This window comes from Dermacentor albipictus, chromosome 4 (assembly GCF_038994185.2).
Source record: "Dermacentor albipictus isolate Rhodes 1998 colony chromosome 4, USDA_Dalb.pri_finalv2, whole genome shotgun sequence".
In the NCBI taxonomy this organism is placed as follows: domain Eukaryota; kingdom Metazoa; phylum Arthropoda; class Arachnida; order Ixodida; family Ixodidae; genus Dermacentor; species Dermacentor albipictus.
In genome coordinates this window covers 112352948-112377183 of record NC_091824.1, presented here as the reverse complement: position 1 = coordinate 112377183, position 24236 = coordinate 112352948, and the positions used below count along the sequence as shown (strand labels likewise).

The window sequence follows — 24236 nt, the reverse complement described above, 5'->3', positions numbered from 1 at the left end:
GCAACACTGGAGTTCATTTGCAACAACTGATTGAGGACCTTAACGGAGAAAGAGTGAGAGTGGGGTTGAAGATTAATATGGAGAAGACAAAGGTAATGCCCAATAGCCTGGCAAGAATACAAGAATGTATGATCACCAGTGAGCCCCTAGAGTCTGTACAGGAGTACGTTTACCTAGGTCAATTACTCACAGGGGACCCTGACCCCGGAGAAGGAAGTTTGCAGAAGAATAAACATGGGTTGGAGGGCATACGGTAGGCATTACCAAGTCCTGACTGGGAGCTTACCATTGTCATTGAAAAGTGTACGATCATTGCATTCTACCACTGCTGGCATATGGGGCAGAAACTTGGAGGTTAACAAGTAAGCTCGAGAACAAGTTAAGGACCATACAAAGAGCGATGGGACGAAAAATGTTACGCGCAACGTTCAGAAACAGGAAAAGAGTGGTCTGGATCCGAGATCAAATGGGGATAGCCGATATTCTAATTGCCATTAAGAGAAAAAAATTAAGCTGGGCAGGTCATGTACGTTAGGTAGGCCATGCGTTAAGTATGCCATGCGTAGGTTAGATAACCGGTGAACCATTAGTGTTACAGAATAGGTGTCAAGAGAAAGGAAGCGCCGTCGAGGACGGCATAAAATTGGGTGGGGTGACGAAATTAGGGAACATACCAGCGCAATCTGGAATCAGCCAGTGCAATACAGGCGTGATCGGAGATTAATGGGAGAGCTGGCCTTTGTGCTGCAGTCGACATAAAAGTAAACTGATGATGGTGATTGTATTGTGAGCAGTCTTTTCCATGTGTTCTTCCACCCTCGTTGTTGCTATTTGTCTTGCGCTGCTGCTTCCTCTCTCGTTCGATGGTCCTCCTTTCGTGTCTCATCTCAATACTGTCTTGAGCTATAGTGGTTAAGCAGCTAAATAGGTCGGCAGGCTTTCCTTTTATTCATTATCAGTAAAAAAAAATTAATAAAACGGCGCTGCGCGCAGATCAACGAGTCGAACTCCTGCGAGGGTAGGGCGCACGACACGAACCCGTTCTGCCGGGAAGACCTGGACGCGGCGCACATGCTGTTCGAGCTGTCCAAGATCAACCACGACAATTTCTGCGCCTCGTACATATGGACGTACCGGGACTTCCCAGGCGGAACGCTGGGGCTTGCCTACCTCGCGGAGGCCGGAGGTGGGGCCTTCGCTTGCGCACATGGCGTTTTCCCGTGTCATGTGTTAGGTTACGAACACACTGGGGCGGTCGTTGAGTGCATTTCAACGAGCGAATAGCGACACTGAGCACACGCATCCAGCAGTCGACGCTTCTGCTGCAAGATAACCTCAGTATGCGGGACCTTCCATTTGCAACGTTGAAATGGTTTGCTTTCTTTCGGTCGAGTTAATGACTATGCGCATATAAAGCAAGGAAGGACGTTACATTCGGTAGAGATAATGACTACGTGTACTATTACCAAGGACAATTATTGCTAAGCGAAACAAAGACGCTCTGCAGCAAACTACAGGATATTACTATCAACTTACTTTAAACTGGAGGAGTATCATATCTATAACGGAAGAAAACAGCTTGAGGGCTATTTTAACACAGCTGATTTTTCTTTTGAGAACAAGAAAACCTAGCTATAGGGTTTACGTAACTAGGCGCATTCGCTTGCAAGTTCTTCTAGAGGAGCTCATCGCTTTCATCATTGCATTAAAGGACCTGTCCCCTGTAATGCTTGCGTTTCACGCGCGGCAGCTTGTGCTAAATCACTATAAAAAAACAAGCATATTGCCCAATAACTTCTATACTCAATCCCAATAAATTCCACGTATCTTGCTTACAGTCTCGCTACCTATCGCGCTCTCTGTCCCCATAGATCACATTGGATTATTGGTTACTATGGTTACGCGACGTATGTGATTTTCCCGATGTAAACACGGGAGGCCGTGCGTTTCCGTTGTGGAGCCTTATGCACGGTTTACGCGAATGCAGTCGATACGGGAGGCGTCTGCGACAAGTTTCACTTTGGTGCCAACGTGGTTAGGGCACTGACCTACCGTGGAAGCCTAAGCCTCAACACCGGCCTGGTCACCTTCGTCAACAACAACGTGCGCCTCTCGCAGCGGGACACCGAGATCACCTTTTTCCACGAGCTCGGCCACAACTTCGGATCACCGGTATGAGTGCACAGGGGGAGATGAAGGGGACGTGAGAGATGTTCGAGTAGTTTCAGTACGCTACTGCCACAGCTGCTGTTTGTAACATAAGAACGCGCATATATCCCGCAGAAAATGTTTTGTACTTGCAATGGCTCTGTGCGTGGAGCTTTGGGAACGTTATGCTTGGCTGTTATTTGCTTTCGTCTGTTTCGCTCTGTGTGGGAACAAAAAGAAAGGGAAATATTGGCCATGATAAGCTTTCTGCGGAGCACCGACCTTATTTGGCAGGTTCTAGTTACTTCCAGCATAGCAAAACAAAAGAAAAAGTCAATTTCGTGAGATATTGCACAGAGTTGTGAAGTGTGTATTTTGCGCCAGGTTTGTTTGTTTGTGTGTGTGTGTGTGTGTGTGTGTGTGTATGTGTGTGTTTGCGTGTTTGTGTGTGCGTGCGTGTGTGTGAGTGTGTGTGTGTGTGTGTGTGTGTGTGTGTGTGTGTGTGTGTGTGTGTGTGTGTGTGTGTGTGTGTGTGTGTGTGTGTGTGTGTGTGTGTGTGTGTGTGTGTGTGTGTGTGTGTCCACTACCATGTGCCTCATAATCAGAAAGTGGTTTTGGCACGTAAAACCCATAAAACCCCATAATTTAATGGACGTACGTACATACAATGCGTACGTGCACACTAGAGGCTAACGCTGAATCGCTTGTATGGGCAAAGTAAAACATGCAGAACTTTGAATATGTTGCCGAGCATTGCGTTTCCCCATGACGAAATGTCAATACAGCACGTGCCTATCGATTCTGTAGCCATTCAGCCCTAAATTAAGGAACTCCTCTCAGAAGCCTCGGAAAATGCGGCTTCTACAAGCAGCCACTGTATACTATCGCAAGGTAGCACAATGCTCCAATGTGTGGTAGGAGCGAGTTTCACGTCTCGTGGAAGAGAGCGAGCGAACGTACAGAATGGTAAGAATAGACAAGAGGGGGGGCGGGGAGTGGCTGCAACAATGTCGGGATGGGTTTAATGGCAGGGCGGAAACCCTCACCACGTTGGGATTAAGAGGACGCAGCTGTCACAGTGCATTATAGCTGGCATTCACCCCATCCGTTTCACGATCCGGGTGCAGCACGACTACCCAGTGGAGTGCACGCCAGGCGGCACTCAGGGGAACTTCCTCATGTACCCCAGTGCACGCCGTGGAACCGAGCCCAACAATCTCAAGTTCTCGCCCTGCAGCGTGAGGAACATTTCGCTCGTCCTGAAGGAGCTCATCGCTGGAGAGGCGATCAGTCCCAACTGCTTTCAGGGTGAGTCCCTCTGGCTCGTGGACGGCATATCTCCCGCATTTATCAGGTTGCTAATGCAGCCAGTACCGTAGGGGTCAGGAAACATCGCAAGCGTCTGTGTGGCGCCAAGGTTTCCGCGCGTTGTCTCGTGCGTGTCACAGCTGCAAGAATTCTCGGCACAAGGACAGTACGTTCACATGCGCATGGAAACACACATGGCGGGTTTTGCCGGGTTTTGTCAGTGCAGTCGATGAGTCCGTACGGGGCAATATGAGTCCGCTCAATTTCGGCAAAACGCCCAATGAAATGCCGCAGACTGATAGAATGGTCGAGCGACCAGGGAACACACAAAATTCGCCACCTATTTTCTTGCTAACCGAAGTTGCCATTGAGCGAGTTTAAGTAGCCATGTTACTGTTTCCACTACTGCAACGTCCTTTTTCTGCTGAGCAGCGTTCCGGAGGTGATCCGTTGTCATCTAGGCGCGGGCATGGATCAGTTGGTTCGCCTGGAACACAATTTAATTTGGGTTAACCATGTAGGTATTCCTTTTCAACGCTGAAAACGTAGAAATAAACACCATCGCAGTACGCGCAGTTTGCCCGCTTTCGTTTCAGCTAGGTTATAGGAGTGAGCAGAGTGCGCGTTCTAAAGGTTGTTACTACCGAAATATTGCAAGTTGCCGCCGTTGTGCACAACTCACAACCCAAAGAACGTACGCATGCTTACAAATGCGTAGAAGGCAGAGAATAGCAGAAGCGTACAGCGGTGTCGTAGTCCAAACGTCCCAAAAATAATAAGAAAATAATAATTCCTCCACACATATTGTAGTGATCTCGCTACCGATGAATGCTGATGACATCGCCGAATAAGTGCCGTGAAAGTCGCTTCAAGAAGCGTAATTACGAATTTTTAATAGAAATTATAACTGACTGCTTTATCAATAACATTTGCTCTGTGTACAGAAAATACTTTTCTTAAAAGGCCTTAGAATAGGGCCCTCAAACCTTGGATTTCTTCCAGGATACCTAATATGATTAAACAAAATGAATAGATTATATCAGGTATTTCTGGTAACACGAGATGTGAATGTACTTAAAGCGTTTAAGATTTACAGAAATAAATTCACCAAAGTACAGAACCAAGGTAGACGTAGTTATTACGTTGTGATGTTCGATGATGTCACTGACAACAAACACATCTGGAATAAACTAAAATCTATTATTTCTTCGAAAGAAGCAACCAGTGATATTGGTGAGATGTTAATAAACGATGAATTATGCCGGGATACAGTATTAACCAAGTAGTTTAACGAGTTCTTCACTTTGTTAGCCGATAGTCAGATTCAATAAATCACATACGTACCCCCTTAACAGATTCGCTATTTGCCCATCCAACAGATCAACACGAGGTCATTCAGGTGTTTCAAAGTTGAAAAAAAATTTAAAGTGCGGACATCGGCGGAATAAAATTGGAACCCATAATATTTGCTTTCCCTTTCATCTGCGCCACGTTAGCACACACACCCGCCGTGGTAATTGGATAGCGGATAGTCAGATTCATTAGGTCACACACGTACCCCCTTAAAAAATTCGCTATTTGCCCATCCAACAGATCCACACGAGGTTATTAATGTCTTGCAAAGTTAAATTAAAAAAAAAGTTAAAAGTGCAGACATAGATGGATTAAAATTGTAAGCTATAATATTTGCTTTGCATCTCGTCTGCGCCATGTTAGCACACACACCCGCCGTGGTAATTTAGCGGCTATGGCGTTGCGCCTCTATGCACGAGGTCACAGGATCGAATCCCGGCCGCGGCGGCCGCATTTAGGTGGCGGCGAAATACAAAAAACGCCGGTACATATGCCGTGCACTGGGTGCACGTTGAGGAACCCCAGGTGGTCAAAATTAACCCGGAGTCCAACACTACGACGTGTCATAATTAGATAGTGGTTTTGGCACGTCGAACTCCACAACTAAATTAATTAATTTAATTTAAGTTTAGTACACACATATAACCTTGCATTAACACAGGTGTACGTCATGAGAAAACCAAAATCGCGAAACTCAGTCATATACGAAGGTGGAGATAACTATAATTTGCGTAATTCCAAAGCAATTTCAATTCTAGGAGCTTGAAAAATTAGGATATACAAGGTTGTCTAGATTTTTTGAACAATACAACGTCATTACGCCTTCGCAGTACGGTTTTCAGTCCGGCGTTTCAACAGAAAGTGCTTTGCTATACCAAAAGCAATTAAGCTTAAAGCACGTAGAAGCAAAAATAAAAGCTCACTTTAGTAATATACTTCGATTTCTCGAAGGCATTCGACCTAATTTATTCTATTACTCTGTTAGAAAAGCTATATTGTTACGGAATTCGCGGTGTCCATTTCAACTCTTATAAAATGTTATCAAATCGGCATCAATGTGTATCTATTAACCGAGAGTTGTAAACGTATAAAGGTTTAGGAATTGCGTACCACAAGGAAGTATACTGAGGCCCCTTTTATTCGATATTTTCATTAATCATATTGCAGGAGTTGACAACACTGTAGATTGTCATTTATGCGAATCACATTTCTTTTTTTTCTGGTGAAGTCGTTGAAATCTTGTTGTATCTCCTAATGAAGCACTAAGGAAAATATATCTGTGGACTGTTAAGGACTCCCTACTCACAAACTACTCCGAGACTAACGCTGTACCGCTCCAATTAGAATCAAAATCTTCTGAACTATCTAAGAAAATATTTCTGAACAGTAATGAAATCAAACTTTCTCCGTCCGTAAAAACACTTGGTGTTATCTTTAACGAATACTTGTTATGGGATTATCGTATATTGAGCACACAAGTCATAAACTTTCCATAGTTTCAGGCATATATTGCGCATGTGTCAACGTATAGTGCCTGTAGCTCAAAAACTTTTAGTGTACATTGTCTTTTTTTTGGCGTTTCCATTATTGTTATCTGGGTTGGTCGAAAGGCTCTAAAAATATTTAAATACTGTCTTCCCACTGCAAAAGAAAAATGTATAACGCTCTTCTGAAGGTGTCGCTTGTAATGCATGTACCTCTGAATTGTTCTAGAAGTTCGGAATCTTGAGAGTTGGTTATTGCTATGAATACCTGTTATTGTCGGCTTTTAAGTCTGAAATACGCAGAGGTGGTACGTAAATATATATTTTAACTGGCCTGCTGCCTAATCGAGCCTCTTGTCTAATTCGACATTCAGAGTTAGCATGTACCGTGTCCCCCAAACTAATTATAGATTTCAAGCTCTTCGCTTCCGTTTCTATAACGTACTTAATAGGCGGAAATTAACAACTTAGAGCTTACGTGCTTTGTCAAAATAATTATAGAGCATCTAGCTTTCTTATTATGTAAGTGTTTTACTATTTTTTTTGTTTTGAAAGACCCCATATGTATTTTCATGTGCCGTTCTTTCCTGCGGCCTGTTCTTCAGTTTTTTTTTTTATGCGAAGCATATTACGAGGGCTCAACCCAGCTCCTCAGGCGCGGCGGTGACCATGAAATCACGTGACACCGTGACGTCACGACAGAGGAGAAGTGGCTTTGGCTCAACTCTTGCAAGACGGGCTGGGTGGGAATCGAACCAGGGTCTCCGGAGTGTGGGACGGAGACGCTACCCCTGAACCACGAGTACAACGCTTCAAAGCGGTACAAAAGCGCCTCTAGTGAATGCGGTGTTGCCTTAGAAACGCGCTGTTTCTAAGGCGTGCGTCTCTTGCTCAGGCGCACATTTCGTTGCCGCGCCGAACGCTGCTTTGCTCGACGCTCACCGCGTCCAATGCGGGACGCGTAGTCGCTGCCCTGTAGCCCATTGTCTTACACCCCTTGGCGGGTCGACGGGAACGCTGTCGCGTTCCACTCTTGAAGGCGAAGAAGTAATGCATGAGTTGTTTCTTCGTCTAGCCGAACCAAATATAGCCAAGCAACAGCAGTTCACCAGGCTAAACAGTGGTTCAACAACTAAAATAAAGGCTAGTATGCTTCGCATCCTGGGCTTAACCTTACCTAAGCCACAGCCATTTTTTTTTTTAAGGGGTGCTGAGGCCCATCAAGCTGCTTTTATGCAGCTTTCTTTCCCGTCACTCCCAACCACAAATGCACATTCCTCACGTACCACGTGATTAAATTAAACTCAAACTCAAATGTGTATACTGTAGTCCGCGAAGTCACCAAAAACGCGCGGTAGAAAAAAAGCGTAAGTTCCGCTGCACCGCCATACAATACCGCTGTGTAAGTGAACCAAGTGCCCTTCCCGCTGCAATTAATTGCCGCGATCTGAAATTCCCGTAGTGACCTGCCTAAGCACGCGTGCAAAGCAAAAGTCTTTCGGACTTATTAGTATTCTTTTTTTATGTTACGGAAGAAAAAGTTCACACGTTATATTTAAAAGCGAAGCAGGGCCGGCCAAGGTAGAAAGGCACTGGCGGCAGATCGGGTTTAGTCCTTTGCGGCGCAGGCATGGCACTGCTAACGGCGCAAAAGATAGCAATGGCTTCAACTGAGTACAAAGTGCGCACGCGGAAAGGCGCTCTGCTTCGTAAGTCTACTCAGACAGCATCAAGGTGGTACGACTTCGCAACCGTGACGCGAGTATTTCAGCAAAAATCGAACAGCAATAACGTATGCAGCAGCTAACGGCAGTCCTCGCCCTGAGCTACATATTTTCTGACACGTTTCCCAAGCAACTACAATGTCGAATGTCGAAGATGTCCTCGGGCGAAACGAGTACAACTGTTGAAGAAGCCCTTGCCTGTAATCATTCCAATAAAATAGAGCATGGTTTAAGCTCCTTACAAACGAAGTGAGGCTTAAAAATGTCACTTGAATATTGCACCTAAAATTATCAGCGGCAGCTCTGCATGAAGCAACTACCAACACCTCAACATTCGCGGCGACAGGCTAAAATAGATCCAGAAATCATGAACTGCGTGACAGCATGGTGCGACAATCTAACGGGCCGCGTAAAACCAACAAGATCCGTCCACACAAGCCTCAGTAGCTTTAACATATAACACGGTGCGCTATAGCACAGTCGGGCATCCTAGCTGGAGCAACACAGTAGAGAAGTGACAAGTGGCATTGAGAATCTGAGTGAAATGCCTGTAACCAGCATGCTGATTGCAAACAAAACGAACCAAAATATGGGTAGGTCGTGATCAATTTTTTCGCTTACTTAGGTAAACATGATAGAGTGCAGCAAACACTGAGACGACAAAAGAAGCCGTGATAGCAAGATATTTCCCGCCGAAAGCGGCGATCGATAGCTGCCCTTGCTCCCCTTCATCAGGAAATGATTATAACCGAGTCGGCAAGCTTCTGCAGGAATTTACAGTTTTATTTCTCTCTCCCTCTCAGGTGTGATGAAAAGCCTAACTATATTATAGAAGTTTCTGCTGACTGAGGTAAAAAGCTGCTTATTCGTGCTTTTCCACCTCATTTCATGAGCTAAGCGTTTACTTGTGAAAAGTTAAGAAGACAGTTTGACTTGCCGCATTGGTTATTCACCTTTCCTTGTTTGTTTCTCTTAAACACCTGATTGATGGCCAATGCCGAGGTAGGAGTGTGCGCCACAAACACTTGGAACAACAACAACATCATGTTCGTGCGCTCACACGCGTCTTCGTTACTCTGTGAAATTTTCTAGTGGTGAGTGTCGGACTTCCCGATGACCTTGTCCTTCATCATCCCACGGGAGTAATGCTCATCATGTTGTCCAGAATCGGGTTCGACAAATTGCAGCCGCTGCTGTAATCGAAAAATATACAGGCAGTCAGCATTTAGAAAGGCGCCAGCGCCGAACAATCAACGCTATAATAATATAACTATCGCGTCTAATGGAGAGCTCAGGTGCCGCAAGATTCAGTGATTGAAAATGCTGGCATTACTTTGCGGATGTGCGGTTTATAGTAACGTCCTCCGACGTTAACAGGCGCTCAGTTTGCTTGCCAGTACGCAAAGGAGCTATAGGTTCTGTTCACATATAGCACTGATATGACGTCCGTATGCTCCCTCGCGATCGCAGAGCCCCGTGGCCCCTTCTGCGGCAACAAGGTGCGCGAGAAGGGAGAAGAGTGCGACTGCGGCTACGACAACAGTGAGTGCACCGACCGCTGCTGCTATCCGCGGCAGAGTGGGCCGGACAAGGCCTGCAAGTTGCGACCCGGAGCCAAGTGCAGGTAAGCGAGCATACAGAGTGGCGAGTATATAAGCACAGATTGCGCAGAGGTCTCATATCCAGGAATCAACCTTGAGCGCTATATACGAGTGAGAGGTGAGAGCCATGCAGGACACTGCTGACGTCCCAATGCGCTGACGACTTGGCGGAGGCGCCGTAATCCCAAAAAATCGGACCGCACACGCGCACGACTGTAGGCCAGAAAGGTGCGTCGAGGGCTACAGTAGAAAGAATTTCACGACATCATATCGACATCATTTTGTCCTCCTCCCCTTTGCCGGTGGAGCCGTCATCACGGCTGCAACTAGTGTTTACGTCACGCCACAATTGCGCAAAACTGGACGTTGAAACATAACCACTTCGAAGGTGTACACGCAGAGACAAAATAAGAGATGCTCTAAATCAGCACACGGTCGCACGTATAGGTTTCGTTTATTCTTTAAACCGCGTACGTTTAATATTCCCCGTTTTGACTAAATGGCGCCTTCGCTCCCACGAAGTGTCGTCACACTTCATTGCCCTTTTGCGCAAGCCACGGCCTGCTCACGTGGGACAACCCTGGATTTGTTTTGTAGTTTACGCTGTTCATATTGCGCCGTTTTAGATAATGAAACTAAGATGGATATAGGGGAGTTATTCAAGGGTAGATAGAAATTAATATAGTTTAGACTTGAATTTCCCGGTAGCTTCGTATTCTTAACAAAGGCAAAGGAAAGTGAAAGTGATAGATAAGTTAGGGAGAGCGAAATCCATCACTTGCGCATGATGTTTGAGCTGCTCTCTGCCAGTAAATTGCTCCCAAAGCATCGCGGCACTGACGAGTTTTCGGCCCCTGGTGCATGCAACCGGAAAATACATAGTCTTCGAGATCGGTTGCTGTTACTCCGAAAGAGCCGCTGCTGTGACGTGGATTTAAACACCACCTAACCTACTACGGCAAGGGCTGTCCCTCCGTCTCCCTTCTTGAGTATTTATGAAGTATATACTTCAGCATCAGAAAATAAAATAACTTATAAGAGCGATGTTTCGAGGTGCAAGGTAAAAGTCCTTTAGAGGCTCCTCCAGAGCTTGCACGCTGTTTACGCAACAATGATAACACGTGCATCCTATGACTTTGGGTGTGCGAATATTCGACAGTTGGAATACTAATCGAATAGACCTTGCCCTTTGATCGGCATTCGATTTGCAATTTACCATTCGAAATTGTCGAATATTCGTTTCTGCTCGAGTATACGAAGTAAGAACACTTACTGGTCGTTTAGAGGGAACATGAGCGATGCAAATAATGACGGTTCCAAATAATTACTGAAGTGACTAGCGCAAGAGTAGACACGGAGCCCAAAAGGGTGACACAGACAAGTGCTTGTCCTTGTCGCCCTTTTGTGCCCCGTGTCTACTCTTGCGCTAGTCACTTCAGCAATGAAATACCTACTAGCTCGGTCTCACACCCTGCTCCAAATAATTATTAGGATCTAGAGCAGAGATGCGCACGTTACGTAACCCGATTACAATTACAATTACTCAATTCAAAATTATGATTGATTAAAGTGACCAATTATTGCCCCGCGAAAGTAATTGAGCAATTACTTAAAAGTAATCGGTTACTTTTTCGTTACCTTCCACCCAACTCGGTGAAGTTTAATAAGTACAGTAAATGCAAATACACTGATGATGACAAAATGTATTTATTAAGGGATGGCGCATACACTAAATATAACGACATGGCTTGGCTCTCTCAGTGCATCCTGTCTAGCCCTCCACATGTTATCTTTCCTAAACATTTCTTTTCCAAAATTTCGACAGTTATCCTCGCTGATTTTCTGGGGAAGGCAATAGGCCAGCAACACTGAAAACTCTCTCAGTGTGCACGCTGGAGGCAAGGCCGATGTCTCAACGTACGAACACCTTGCGCACAAGATGGTGCATGGTTACTCATTACCGCGATTCCCGCGGGTGTCTGGGTCCTCTATGAAACGCGGCGCTTTATTGCTTGTGGGGCTAGGGGAAGGCGCTCCTGCGAGAGGGCCACTGAACTGTAAAAAAATCGTCCGTAGGGGATGTCCTGGCATCAACATGTGAATTGAACATCGCTGTCGACCCATATAAAAGCGCCGTTTCTACTCGTCGGCTAACATCTGGGGGAGCTCACCCCTCCCAGCGCCTTTGACGGACGCCTGCGGGTGTTTACGTTCCTCGAAAAGGTGGCCGAAATCTATACTGCAATTTAAACTACTGAAGCTGGAAATTTTATAGACCTTAAACTAATGTTCGTGTGTTACATATGCAAAAGTAGGTGTATATGAGTCATGTACATATCCGACAGATAGAAACATGCACGTTTAACGGCCGCAGACGTCGGTCTGCATCAGGGACATCGTAGACTGCAATGAGTGAATAATTAAGCAGCATCTGTTACCGCCTATGAATGCCTATTAAAAGCGCTTCCAAGGGACGAGTTCAAATCTGCGAGCTGGCCATCTTCAGATTATCGAGGCGTAGCTGCAGAACGCTGCAGGTAACCCATGTACATGTTTTCATCCCTTTGTACGATATGAATCACAGACCGCGGGAATTTTCGCTGTACTGCCGCCAAATTCTGAAATCTTCCACCCGGCTTCGCTCCAAAGCTACAGAGAGTTTCCTCTGTCTATAAGTCACTCTCCAATGTCTGCTTCACTTGTTACACCATGTTTCGATCGCGCATAATGTAACTGGTTACGTGTAATTGGTTGCTCGAAAAGGTGATTAAGTTACAGTGAGCTTTACCAAATAAACAGAGTGGTTGTTGAATTCTAAAACCACCAGAAGCTGAAATCATTTGCAAGTAATTATTTACGTGCAATTTGTTAGGTACAAGTCTGCGCTAAAGCAACGGTTGTTGAACAGACACAGCAGTTTTTGAGCAAACGCGTGGAACAGATAACTCAATTGCAATAGCTTTTTTTTCATTCATCTATAATTTGCAATAGCTTTTAGGCAGCTTGCCAAGCAATTTGTTCTGTTGTAGTACTTCACTTAGCTCCGTCAACAAACGCAACACTTCACGCGCACTTGGGGACCTGCTGTTCCGTTGTTTCGTTAATGTCATTCTCATGACACACCGGATACCATCATCTTTTAGTTGTTGCTCATTAAAAATCTCCTCACTTGAGCGGACGGTCGCTAGTGACTGGCATCACATGTATCAAATGATGTAAATGAACCCCTTCTTTATAAAGACCTTGACGTAGCCTTTAGATTTGGCTTTGGTTAATAATAAGAAGGAATCTTCTTCTATATGCGAATATGCGAAGGTCGTTTTTCTCTAATATTAGATCCGATTTCGGAAAGTTAACTATTTGTGCATCCTCTGCTTACATAACACGGGAGCGTTAACCAGCGCAACTCGTGGTCACTGCAGCGCATGTGGAACAGTTATTGAACAACATATGTGTCACTTGCTATGTGATCTTAGGAGCTGGCAACCACTCCCTACTCAAATTAAGCGGTATCAGTAAATGATGGCATCAGTAACCATCCGGGCTATACAGGTCCTGTCATGCCGAATCTTCAAGCTCATAGGCTGTATGCCAGGCATCTGTAACTCTTGGTGTCAAGATAAAGTAGATTTGATTTGATTCGAATACTGGAATGATATGTTCACGAACCCGTTTTTTGGCGATAGCTGTCAAGATAGGGGCTTGTACGGCCTTGACAATGTTCGTCTTTTTGTGCATGTGTGTGTGTGTGTGCATGTGTGCAGCAACTCCAGGCGGTATCATCTTCGGTTTACTTGCCCAACGGTATTGGTCGCTCCACTGACCATTACATTAGGGCAAATAGACAAGATAACCGCAAATTTGTGTAGTAAATTTCTGTAGTAATTCGTGTAGTAAAAAAGCGCAAATTTGTGTGGTAACCGCAATATATATATATATATATATATATATATATATATATATATATATATATATATATATATATATATATATATATATATATATATATATATATATATATATATATATATATATATATATATTGGCTGTCCGCGTATGAAGTCACCAAACTTTGCTTTGGGGTAGCCTGGTGTACTGATAGCGTTTTATTTTTTATCCTGTTTCCGCGCCGCTTATTGAGTGTAGCTCAATATACACCGTGATCCAGTCGTTGCTAGCATTCCACTTCCAGCGTGTGGTGTTTGCCTGATGTGCCTCTGGCTAACTTCCCGGTCTTCCCTCTCACCCTTTTTCACTGGCACAGCACAAGGCAGCGTTGTTCCAACTGTTATCCGCCATTGCCTGGCGTGAATGTAACGTCCAGGGCATGGAAGTCCGGGGAATGGCAACGTCGGGCCCCACATTTGTGAACAAATCTCTCACGCTAGAATTGTTGCGCATGAAGCATAGTTCGTAGAGCTCGTAATTGTTCGTTTCAGCCAATCCTGATGCTGCACATTCATTAGCGACGGCGACTGGTCAATGGCAAACAGCACTTACGAATAGTAAGCTTTGTGAAATTCGGCCCCAGAATCTCAGTATTGGCCTATACTTGCCATCTGGCACCACACACGTAGTTTCCTGCGGGGTGCCCTGTCTCTTGTGGAATACTATAGGCGACCTGCAGAACATGGTGGTCATGACGTATTTCTTGCTCTGCAGATGCTTCCGGCTACCCACAGCCGCTAGAAACAAAGCCTCCGGGATGTTCTGTTACTCAGAGGGAGCCGTCGCTGGGGCAGGGATTTAGAAACCATCTGTACTGGACGCTGTGAAATTACCGTATATTTTTGACTTTTTGAGCCTCCTAGAGACGGCGTAACCGCCTCTACGTGAACTAATCAGAGCGAAATATATGGCGAGGTAAAGACTATGGCGCAATTTGAGTGTCTAGAATAGCACCCGTGGTCTGTGTTATTTTCTTGGCGCTTTCGTGACGTGGACTTCATTTGACGTGGACTTTAAGAACCTTCACACACACACACACACACACTCACACACACACACACACGCACAAGTGCTGTTTTCTGTTTGCTGTACTTGTCCTTTTATTGGGACGAGCTGGGTTACTTTCATTACATAGGCATTGTGCAGCGTACTCACTGAAACACAATCCTTTTGCTCCATGCCCAGCCCAATGAACTCGGCGTGCTGCACTAAGAGCTGTGGCATCCAAGACACGTCGGTGCGTTGTCGCTTGGAGGACGATTGTCGCTTCCCGGCGTACTGCGAGTATCCTTTTTGTTACGAAGAATAGGGTTACCCTGGGGGCAATGTGACAAGGGAAGGACAGCCCTTGTTTAGATCCACTGGGAACGTGCAAAATCCGGTAGATGGAAGTACACTACATAAGCATAAATCAAACAGGGCGATGTTCGCCAGAGTGGCTGACCAAGATTTTGGTAGATGGGCTTGTTTTTGTCAAAGTTTTTGTGATGCAAGGTCTTTGAAGTTCTATGCAAACTGTACAGCTTATCGAATAAACTGGTGTCACATTTCTTCCAACGTGCCTCAACTTATTTCCCCTTAAGTTAATAGCGGCCATGATCTGCGAGTTATGGCTTCAGCGCCTTTCTGCTCGGCCATCTCGCGTGTAGATCTACATTTACATGCTGCTCCCTTGTATTGCATTGTTGACAGGTGTCGATTTGCAGTGTATATATATCTACCACTTTTCAATGGTTCAATGGGGTCAGTGGAGTGGCATCAGTTCGCTAACCATATGATATAAATGCTAACAAGACCGCGTGGTACTCCCTGCGACGCTTTCTGGGTTCTTTTGCAGTGACAGAACGTCTCCATCGATCTTTGTTACCGTCCGTCTATACGGAGCATCACTGGCGTTGCAATGTTCCGAAGGCTGTGTTTTAGGCTATATATACGCGCAATCATTTTTCTCCTCATCAAAGAGCATTGTTTAAAATACCTCCATGCGTGACGTCAACACATTCTTTTCTTTTTTTACCTATGACACTGGCGCCGTATCACCTCCTAGAGGTATACACTACCCAGCATTTGCCGTCCTTGCATGCCTTTCGTGAGCGCTCTCCTTGACCAACGGACTAAGCGGGAACAGTGCCACGTGTCCGCCATCTGCGTGGCGAGCCAACGGCACCGTCTGCAACCACGGCACGCAGCTGTGCGAGGCCGGCGAATGCAGGCGCTCGGTGTGCCGTATGTACGGTCTCGTCGAGTGCTTCCTCACCGGACCGGATGTTACGCCGAGTGACCGGTGCCTCATCGCTTGCAAGGAGAGCGGTAAGGGTGCCCACGTAGTGTAAAGTGTAGTGCGGTACGTATAGCTATAGCTGGGCGGAGTCGGCACATTTGTATATTGTTACTTACAGGGCGCACATCGAACGCGGACAACGAAGAGAGACGTAACGCGAGCGCTCATGCCAGGGCTCTCTTCTTTGTCCGTGTTGGATGTGCGCGCTGCAAGTAATGGTGCACGTACCACATATACGTGCGCATTAGTGCACAGCGCAGTCCGCCACGCGTCGCACAAGTGACTGTAGCACTCCGCCGCCCTTTAACCTTCCGGCACTGCCAGTTGTGGTAACGTTCATGCCCCTGTCTGCTGCCACCCAACCAATCAAATTTGTTACCTCTTCCACGGAGCCCCCTTCAAACAAACAAATAAGAAAGAAAGAAAGAAAGAGAGAAAGACGGAAAGAAAGAAAGAAAGAAAGAAAGAAAGAAAGAAAGAAAGAAAGAAAGAAAGAAAGAAAGAAAGAAAGAAAGAAAGAAAGAAAGATTCCACAAAACCTCTGCAAAGTTCTATGCAAATTGCACAGCTTGCGGAATAAACTGTTGTCACATTTCTTCCAACGTGCCTCAGCTTATTTCCCCCTTATTTTAATAGCGGTCATCACCGGCGAGTTTTGCCTTCGGCGCCTTTCTGCTCGGCCATCTCGTGTGTTGATCTACATTTACATGCTGCTCCTTTGTATTGCATTGTTGACAGGTGTCGATTTGCAGTGTATATATATCTACCACTTTTTCCCGACCAGCGCCCCAGTCTCGTTTGCTGAACTCTACCTTGTGCACGTCAAGCTCCCCATGTTTGCTACTAAATTTCACTGATTTCTAGGTATCCCTTCTTTCCTCCTTTGTTGAAGGATGAAGCGACTTACGCATTATTAAAATATGTTCAGTCATTTCTCTTAACTTGCCTATGCAGCAGCGCCAAATAGCATCTTTATTGTCAAACTTTTAGCTGTATCATTTCGTCCTCGAACTCTCAAAGCTAATGGCACCTACAACGACCGTCGTGACATCTGGCGAGCGCTGCGCGAATCATCGCAAAGCAGGAATAAGCCTGCTTCTGTTTCAACGTGCAGCTGATACGTGTGCTTAGCTTCGTTACGAAGCGACGAAGTGAAAGCAAAAGTACCTGTCGCGCAGGGCAAATATGCATAGGCACAGCGCTGGCGCAATCAAAACTTCGTTTCAAAACGCATTTCTCGCTGTGCTTTCAACTTGTGAACATCGAGCGCGAGTTCGACCACTTAGCGCCACGCTTCTAGCGCCGCCATAGGCAGGATGCGTCTTGCGGAGTCACGAGACAGATGCATACATGACATATCCTAAAGCGCTATGCAGGGCCTCCACATCTCGAGCGCGAGAAGAAATATGTACCCTAAATGAGGGCTATTGGCGTGTTTTGCTTGTTTAAAGGGAAGCTGAAACACTTTTCGAAAAAAATGAGTTATCTGCGGCATTCTACAGTTTTGAGTCCCCTGAACACGAATATCTCGTTCAAAAAGGGCGGAAACAAGCGCAAGCGGCTGTTTTTTCATGAAAACGCGCACCAGCGCCTCAGGGTATCGCGCGAACGCCGCTGTTGCCCGTGATTGGTCGGAGCCGCTGTGACGTCAGTGGCGGCAGTCGCCGGTCGGCGCCGCCGTTTGAGAGCGTAGCACGCTGTTCTGTTCTGGCTGCATAGCTGAGTTGTGAGTATTATGCGAAGCATATTACGAGGGCTCAACCCAGCTCCTCAGGCGCGGCGGTGACCATGAAATCACGTGACACCGTGACGTCACGACAGAGGAGAATTATGCGAAGCATATTACGAGGGCTCAACCCAGCTCCTCAGGCGCGGCAGTGACCATGAAATCACGTGACACCGTGACGTCACGACAGAGGAGAAGTGGCTTTGGCTCAACTCTTGCAAGACGGGCTGGGTGGGAATCGAACCAGGGTCTCCGGAGTGTGGGACGGAGACGCTACCACTGAGCCACGAGTACAACGCTTCAAAGCGGTACAAAAGCGCCTCTAGTGAATGCGGTGTTGCCTTAGAAACGCGCTGTTTCTAAGGCGTGCGTCTCTTGCTCAGGCGCACATTTCGTTGCCGCGCCGAACGCTGCTTTGCTCGACGCTCACCGCGTCCAATGCGGGGCGCGTAGTCGCTGCCCTGTAGCCCATTGTCTTACACCCCTTGGCGGGTCGACGGGAACGCTGTCGCGTTCCACTCTTGAAGGCGAATGAAGACAAGAAGGCAAGAAGTAATGCATGAGTTGTTTCTTCGTCTAGCCGAACCAAATATAGCCAAGCAACAGCAGTTAACCAGGCTAAACAGTGGTTCAACAACTAAAATAAAGGCTAGTATGCTTCGCATCCTGGGCTTAACCTTACCTAAGCCACAGCCATTTTTTATGGAACGTTCTCGCTGTCTCGGACAGCTTGTATTTTCGCCGTACATGTTCGAACCGACAGCCGATACGGAAAACGATGGCGGCAACGGCGGCAACGACGATGTTGAGTGTGCCAAAAGCGAGAGCCATGTGTACACCTTCTCGCGCGCTGGAAATCTTAGCTGTTACGTATGCTTTTTTTTTTCATGTAGCTGCACGTTCCAATGACGGGAGAAAAAATGCGCTAAAGTGTCACTGGGAACTTGCTGCTGGAAGAATGCCGAAGCACTAACTTCTCATTAGATTGTAAACACGGGTAGAAATCCGCGATGTCAAGCACCTTGCCGCTGCTTGTCTGAAGTCCCGTGGTTTTCTGAGCGTTGATACACGATCGCGAACATAAGTGCCGCGTTTCAAAGCGCGCACATGCAGTGCTGCGAGGTACAGTCATGGAAGTTGCTTATCATACACATCCAGATCGAGATGGTCAGGGGATTATATGTGCAATATTCAGAATATGGTTCGACGACTTTGCGATTGTGGCTCGATCAAGAATCGGTATGCGCGCTCTATGCTAGTGTTGACATAAAGATATTAGGCAGTTTTAGCACCGCCGTGTGGTAAACATAACTGCAACCGTACGTCGAATGTCACTAGGCAAGCCTATACTCCAATTTATACCTCAGGTGCAACGCTGTACGTGGAAGCTACGCACGAAGTCCGGTTACCAAAATTTATTACTGCGCGCGTTTCCGTCTATGGTTCGCAGCGTGCCAGCGGTATTTGCTCGCGCGAGCATGCACGTGAAGCTGCCGCGACGGGCTGCAATTAAAGAATGCCGAAAAGAAAATTGATTTAAAAGAACGTGTTAGCAGCCGTATAAGTACACGGATTGTTTCTATGGGTAAATTCTTTTTTTTTCATTCAGAACTGAGCTTATATATGAAGAGCTTTCTCAAAAATCGGGTCAAGAAACACCGAACTTTTTCGAAGTGTGAACGCAGCCACTGCAAGAAGTATCTCAAGCCTCCACAGCGTTGCACCTGATGTATGAAACGGAGTATAGCAACGCTAGCAACAACGTGTTTCCGCATTTGTCGTAAGGCTATCCGGCTATCGCGGGAATGGTCCGAGCACAGCACAGTTGATTTCGTCGGCACGAACTTATCTCTCCTCACCGCACTGCGCTGCAAGCTTCTTGTCCTTCGGGAACCTGTGAAACACCACATCGTCTCGCCCGCGTGTGTTCGCGCAGCCGATTGCTGCACAGAACGAGGGCATGTTGGGCGCCCGTGGCTGTAGGCACTCACGCAGCACAGAAAGAAAGAACAGTTTACGAAAATCGCAAAACAAACGTGAGCGGCGGCGGCGGCAAATCTCTCGTAGCGTCGTTCAGTAAAGCGCAGGACGGAAAGAGGCATGCCAGCGCATGCCAGCACGCCGGTCCGGCAGCTCGGTCCCCGCCAGTGACGTCACTCTCGCCGGTTCTCTCCTCTGGTAACCTCCTCACCCGGCGCTCCGGGAAGCGATGGGGGCGTGTCCGCGGGGGTGATTTAGAAAGCGATTTCCGCCCCTTATATTAACAAAACGAAGAAAAAAATTTCGGAACCGTAAATTATTAGGTCTGTTCTTCCCAATCCCAGCAATTCATGGAAATTGAAAACCGCTTCAGCTTCCCTTTAAGTCGTGAACTACGATGGACCTGCGTGCCGTATAGACCTGTGGACGTATGCCATCAAGGTTGGTTTAAGCCTTTATCACATAAGTACCCAGGAAGTTGGATTATGTAAGCAGGATGTCAACCCGGCTCAATCACATGAGCGATCTCCCCCGCTAGCAAGAGTTCGAGCACATATTGGGGGGCCAGCTATAGTACGTTCAGCGTTAAACATCTAATAGGAGCACGGTACTTTTCTTTTTGTGCTTTAGCTTTCCTAACCCTACTGCCACTCCTAATGTCCTTGCAGATCCGGGCAGCGAGTGCCGTGAGGCGTGCTCCTTCAGTCGCATGCGAAGCCTCTGCCACAAGAAGCTTCAGCCTGGCGCCTTGTGCGACGACCTGCACGGCTACTGCGACGTGTTCCAGCAGTGCCGCCACATCGATGCCGAAGGTCCGCTCACCAGGCTCCAGTGGCTTGTATTGGGCAACGCGGGCATCACGCACGTGCTCGTGGTAGGTGAAGCTGCTCGGTTTTTCAATGACTAAAATGCCACCACCATAGCCTTGGGAGAGGTGTTGAGGGGAAATATATATATATATATATATATATATATATATATATATATATATATATATATATATATATATATATATATATATATATATATATATACGCAGGAAAGAGACGACGAACTTTTTGGAAGACTTATTTACTAAACGTGCTCGGCTGGTGGACCAGCCTTCGTCAGAGTACAGTACTCTGTACTGAGTCCCTGTACTCTGACGAAGGCTGGTCCAACAGCCGAAGAACCGCAGCCGTATATATATATATATATATATATATAGTTCATTTTGCGTGCTGCCATACAACGTGGCTTCTTAAGAAGCAAGCAGGGGATTCGACACTCTGTGCCCCGGAGTAACTTAGCTCATGGTTGTTTTGAGCAGATTACTCTCTGACGCAGAAGGGCAGGTGGCGTGACTGTGTATTCGCGTTTAGAGTCATATATGCTCTATATATAACTATATATGTGTATACATATAGCTGCTGCTACTGCATACTGTATACTGAATACTGTAATACTGTGTACTGTGCACTGAATACATATAACTTCTGTAGTTACTGTATATGCTCCCTACGGGAGCATGTACAATAACACTATTCCTGTGATCGTGTCGAATGAATAGCTTCCACGCCGGTGTCACATTATGGTGAAACAAGGTATAGGTTGCCTGCCTCCGCCCTGGCGTCAGTCTCTTTCGAGGGAGATCAGCGGCTGGGAGGCGGTCACCTGTGAGCTCTGTCATGTACCTGTCAAATTGTGGTGGTTACCTGCTGCCTCCACGACTGACTACACTATTGTCTGTGAGGTCACTGTTACTAGTGTGCTCTGTTGGGCGCCGATATTGTGTCATTTTGGTGCAAGATACGAATAAGCAGGCCGAAGCTGTGCATATGACTGAATATGGTTGAATTGTCGAGTTCGCCGTATTTTTTTTTTCGTTTGTTTTTTGTTGTTGTTTTTCTCTCAGAACAAGTCAAAATGGGGTACACTTGAAAGAAGAACGGCGCAGTTTATTGCTGGATGAATATAGCTAGCCTCCGCGTGTATTACCACAATCTGTGACCTCTGAATTAGGGCTTGTTCGCTAATTTCGCGGCAGCTTCCCTACAGGGCGTTTCCAATTTAGTAACGCTGCGACGGGCTAGTTAGTAAGCGTCTAGCCATGACGTTTCACATTCGCGTCGTTTTGTCGCACACGAAGCCTCTTTTGCTACTAGAAGTAATATCTCTGATGTTTCAGAGGTGTTATATTACGAGTGCACCGAGCACATTTTTTTCACTGTCTACTCAAAAGTCGTTCTCTTTCGCTTCTCTCTTCTTTTTTTTCTGGACTTCAAGCGTAGACTCGCCGTTCTCTTTTTTTTTTTTTTTCGCAGCGGTACTGGTACCTGACGGCTTTGGGTGTCGCGCTGAGTGCTGTAGCGACAGTGTTTCTGATACGTGTCTGCACCGCCTACACTCCCAGCAGCAACCCGCGCCTGAAGCCGCACAAGAAGATCACCGACACCGTCGGTCACCCGCTGGACTTCATTACAGACCTCTTACGTCGTCGATAATATCGACGCGCGCGCGCGCGCGCCACCGGGCTGCACATTTCAGGAGCCACCGGTTGCTTCGCTGGCTGCGGTCCCAGCTTACCTTTGTTTTATGCAAAATAACGACAGCTGCCCCCACGTAACCGACTCCGGGATGCGATTGCTACCGATTATTAAATAGAGACAAATCACTGAGTTTACTTACGTTTTTCGCCCACAGAACTGCTTCGTCTTACACGCGTACTGGACTTACTGTCAGTCATTTTAGAAGCGACCACAAGCAGCTCCCTCGGGCCACTAAGTCACGAACCAAACTATGGGCACCGCCGTTCGTTGCTTAGTTAGCCGCACCCTGGGACCTAGTTCAATGGACACCTGCTGAAGGTCCCAACAGAAGGTGTAGTTCGACGTTATAACGGCGATCACGTTGTTGGCAAGAGGCGAGAGCCCTTTTCGTGTTCGTCACTTTAGCAACTCACGTGAGTCCCATTGCGGCGATGGCACTGAACTGCAGCAGCTCGTGCGAATAGGCGTAGCAAAGACTTGCCAGCTCATTAAACGGAAACTTGCCTCTCTTGTCTTTCTTTTTTTTGTCTTCTTTCACTCTTTTTTCTAGCCATGGGGATAGCAGTACTGGACATTGTTTGTTGTATGTTTTTGACACCTGTCACTCCGGCGACTTCGCAAATCCTTTGCTAGCATTTTATACTAATGAGATTTGCGGATGATCCTGGGGGCACAGATTGACGCTATACTTTGACGAAGGGGAAATACTTTGCTAAAATATAATTACATTAGGACATTAAGGCCGCAAAATAATTACATTAATTACATTAAGGCCGCAGGTTACCCTATGCACCTCATCACATGAGTTTGTGAAAAGCTCGTGCGTATGGCAAGCAACGAAAATGCGGGCGTCGTCCTTCTGTTGAAAATGAGGGAAACGAAAAATTGGCAGTTATTCCCTACGTACATAAAATTTCACACGGCCTAAAGAATGTGGGAAAGCGTTATGATGTCCGGGTGTCATTGTCTGCGCCACACAGGCTAAGTCGCATTAGCTCCATTGTTTACAGATGGGCACAGGCCACGTCATTGGGTGATAGAAAATGCAGCCAGGAAGATGTTAATCGTTCTGTCGATTGGGTCTCGAAAGTGTTATATAAGTTTCCTCTAAGCTGTGGTCATTAATCCGTCCTAAACTAGAATACGCGTCTGCCATCTGGGATCCCGAACAAACTTATACCATCGGTAACATCGAAGCCTTGCAGAACCGTGCTGCGCGATTTATTTTTCAGTATTTTTTCACGTAACATCAGCGTCACCTCGTGAAAGAATAAAGCCGAGTTGGACAACTTAACACTTCGCCGTAAAATTTCTCGCCTAGCACTTTTCCATAAGCTTTATCACCATCCATCACTTCATGATGATTTCTTTCAGTCACCACCAGTCTTTCCAGGCCCTTACCATCCATACAAAGTCAAGCGCATTAACTGCCAGTCATCCCATTATGCATATTCGTTCTTACCACGCACAATAACTGAATGGAACGCCTTACCATCAGTCATTGCCACGGAACCAGACTTGACTAAGTTTCAAGATTTAATTCGCTCACGACTTGTCAAGTAATCTTCTTATTTTTTTGTTTGAACTTTTACAGTGTTTTCAATATTTGTTGGTGTTTTTCATTGCAGTTGCCTTATGTTCTCAAAATATGTACTAATGTTTTCTCTGTAATAATTGTGACCTAATTATCTTGTATATTACCTGTGTTTCACTGTATTATTACTTTTGTTACATTCTCTTGTTTTTAGTATGATGTACAAACTATGACCAGTGCCTGTGATCCCCCCCCCCCCCATGTAGTACCCTCGTAATGAGGGCCTTTGGAGGTGTTTTTGAATAAAACAATGAATATATACATTGGCCAAACAGGCGATGTGTCAACGTACGCCCCAGAGAGCACAGAAATTCATTAAACGGCGCACCATCCTCTCATCTCGCCTTACATCGTGTCCTTGCAAACCCATCTTCGAAAACACAATCATTTTGTACCGTCACCCTAATCAAGCCACACGAGAAATCTCGGAAGCCTATCATATCAACAAGAATGCCGCACCGTGTTTAAGCCAAGCATCCTTATTACTACATAATAAAGAATTCAATTTTAATAATTGATATTAACAAGTGTCTTAGATGTATGCTAGTTTTGTGCCTCATC

At 46.2% G+C, this 24236-nt stretch overlaps 1 protein-coding gene across 1 annotated transcript in view; it reads left to right on the top strand.

Moving 5' to 3' along the window:
• The window catches only part of LOC139059696 (disintegrin and metalloproteinase domain-containing protein 10-like), a 31076-nt gene extending 8417 nt beyond the window's left edge, over positions 1-22659 (top strand). Inside the window, exons 7-14 of the mRNA XM_070538129.1 lie at positions 994-1186; positions 1988-2172; positions 3276-3456; positions 9488-9641; positions 14752-14850; positions 15686-15876; positions 20222-20427; positions 21857-22659. Coding sequence (XP_070394230.1) covers positions 994-1186; positions 1988-2172; positions 3276-3456; positions 9488-9641; positions 14752-14850; positions 15686-15876; positions 20222-20427; positions 21857-22036 — 1389 coding nt within the window. The 3' untranslated portion in view covers positions 22037-22659. The remainder of the gene's footprint in view (positions 1-993; positions 1187-1987; positions 2173-3275; positions 3457-9487; positions 9642-14751; positions 14851-15685; positions 15877-20221; positions 20428-21856) is intronic.
• Positions 22660-24236: the final 1577 nt, after the last annotated feature.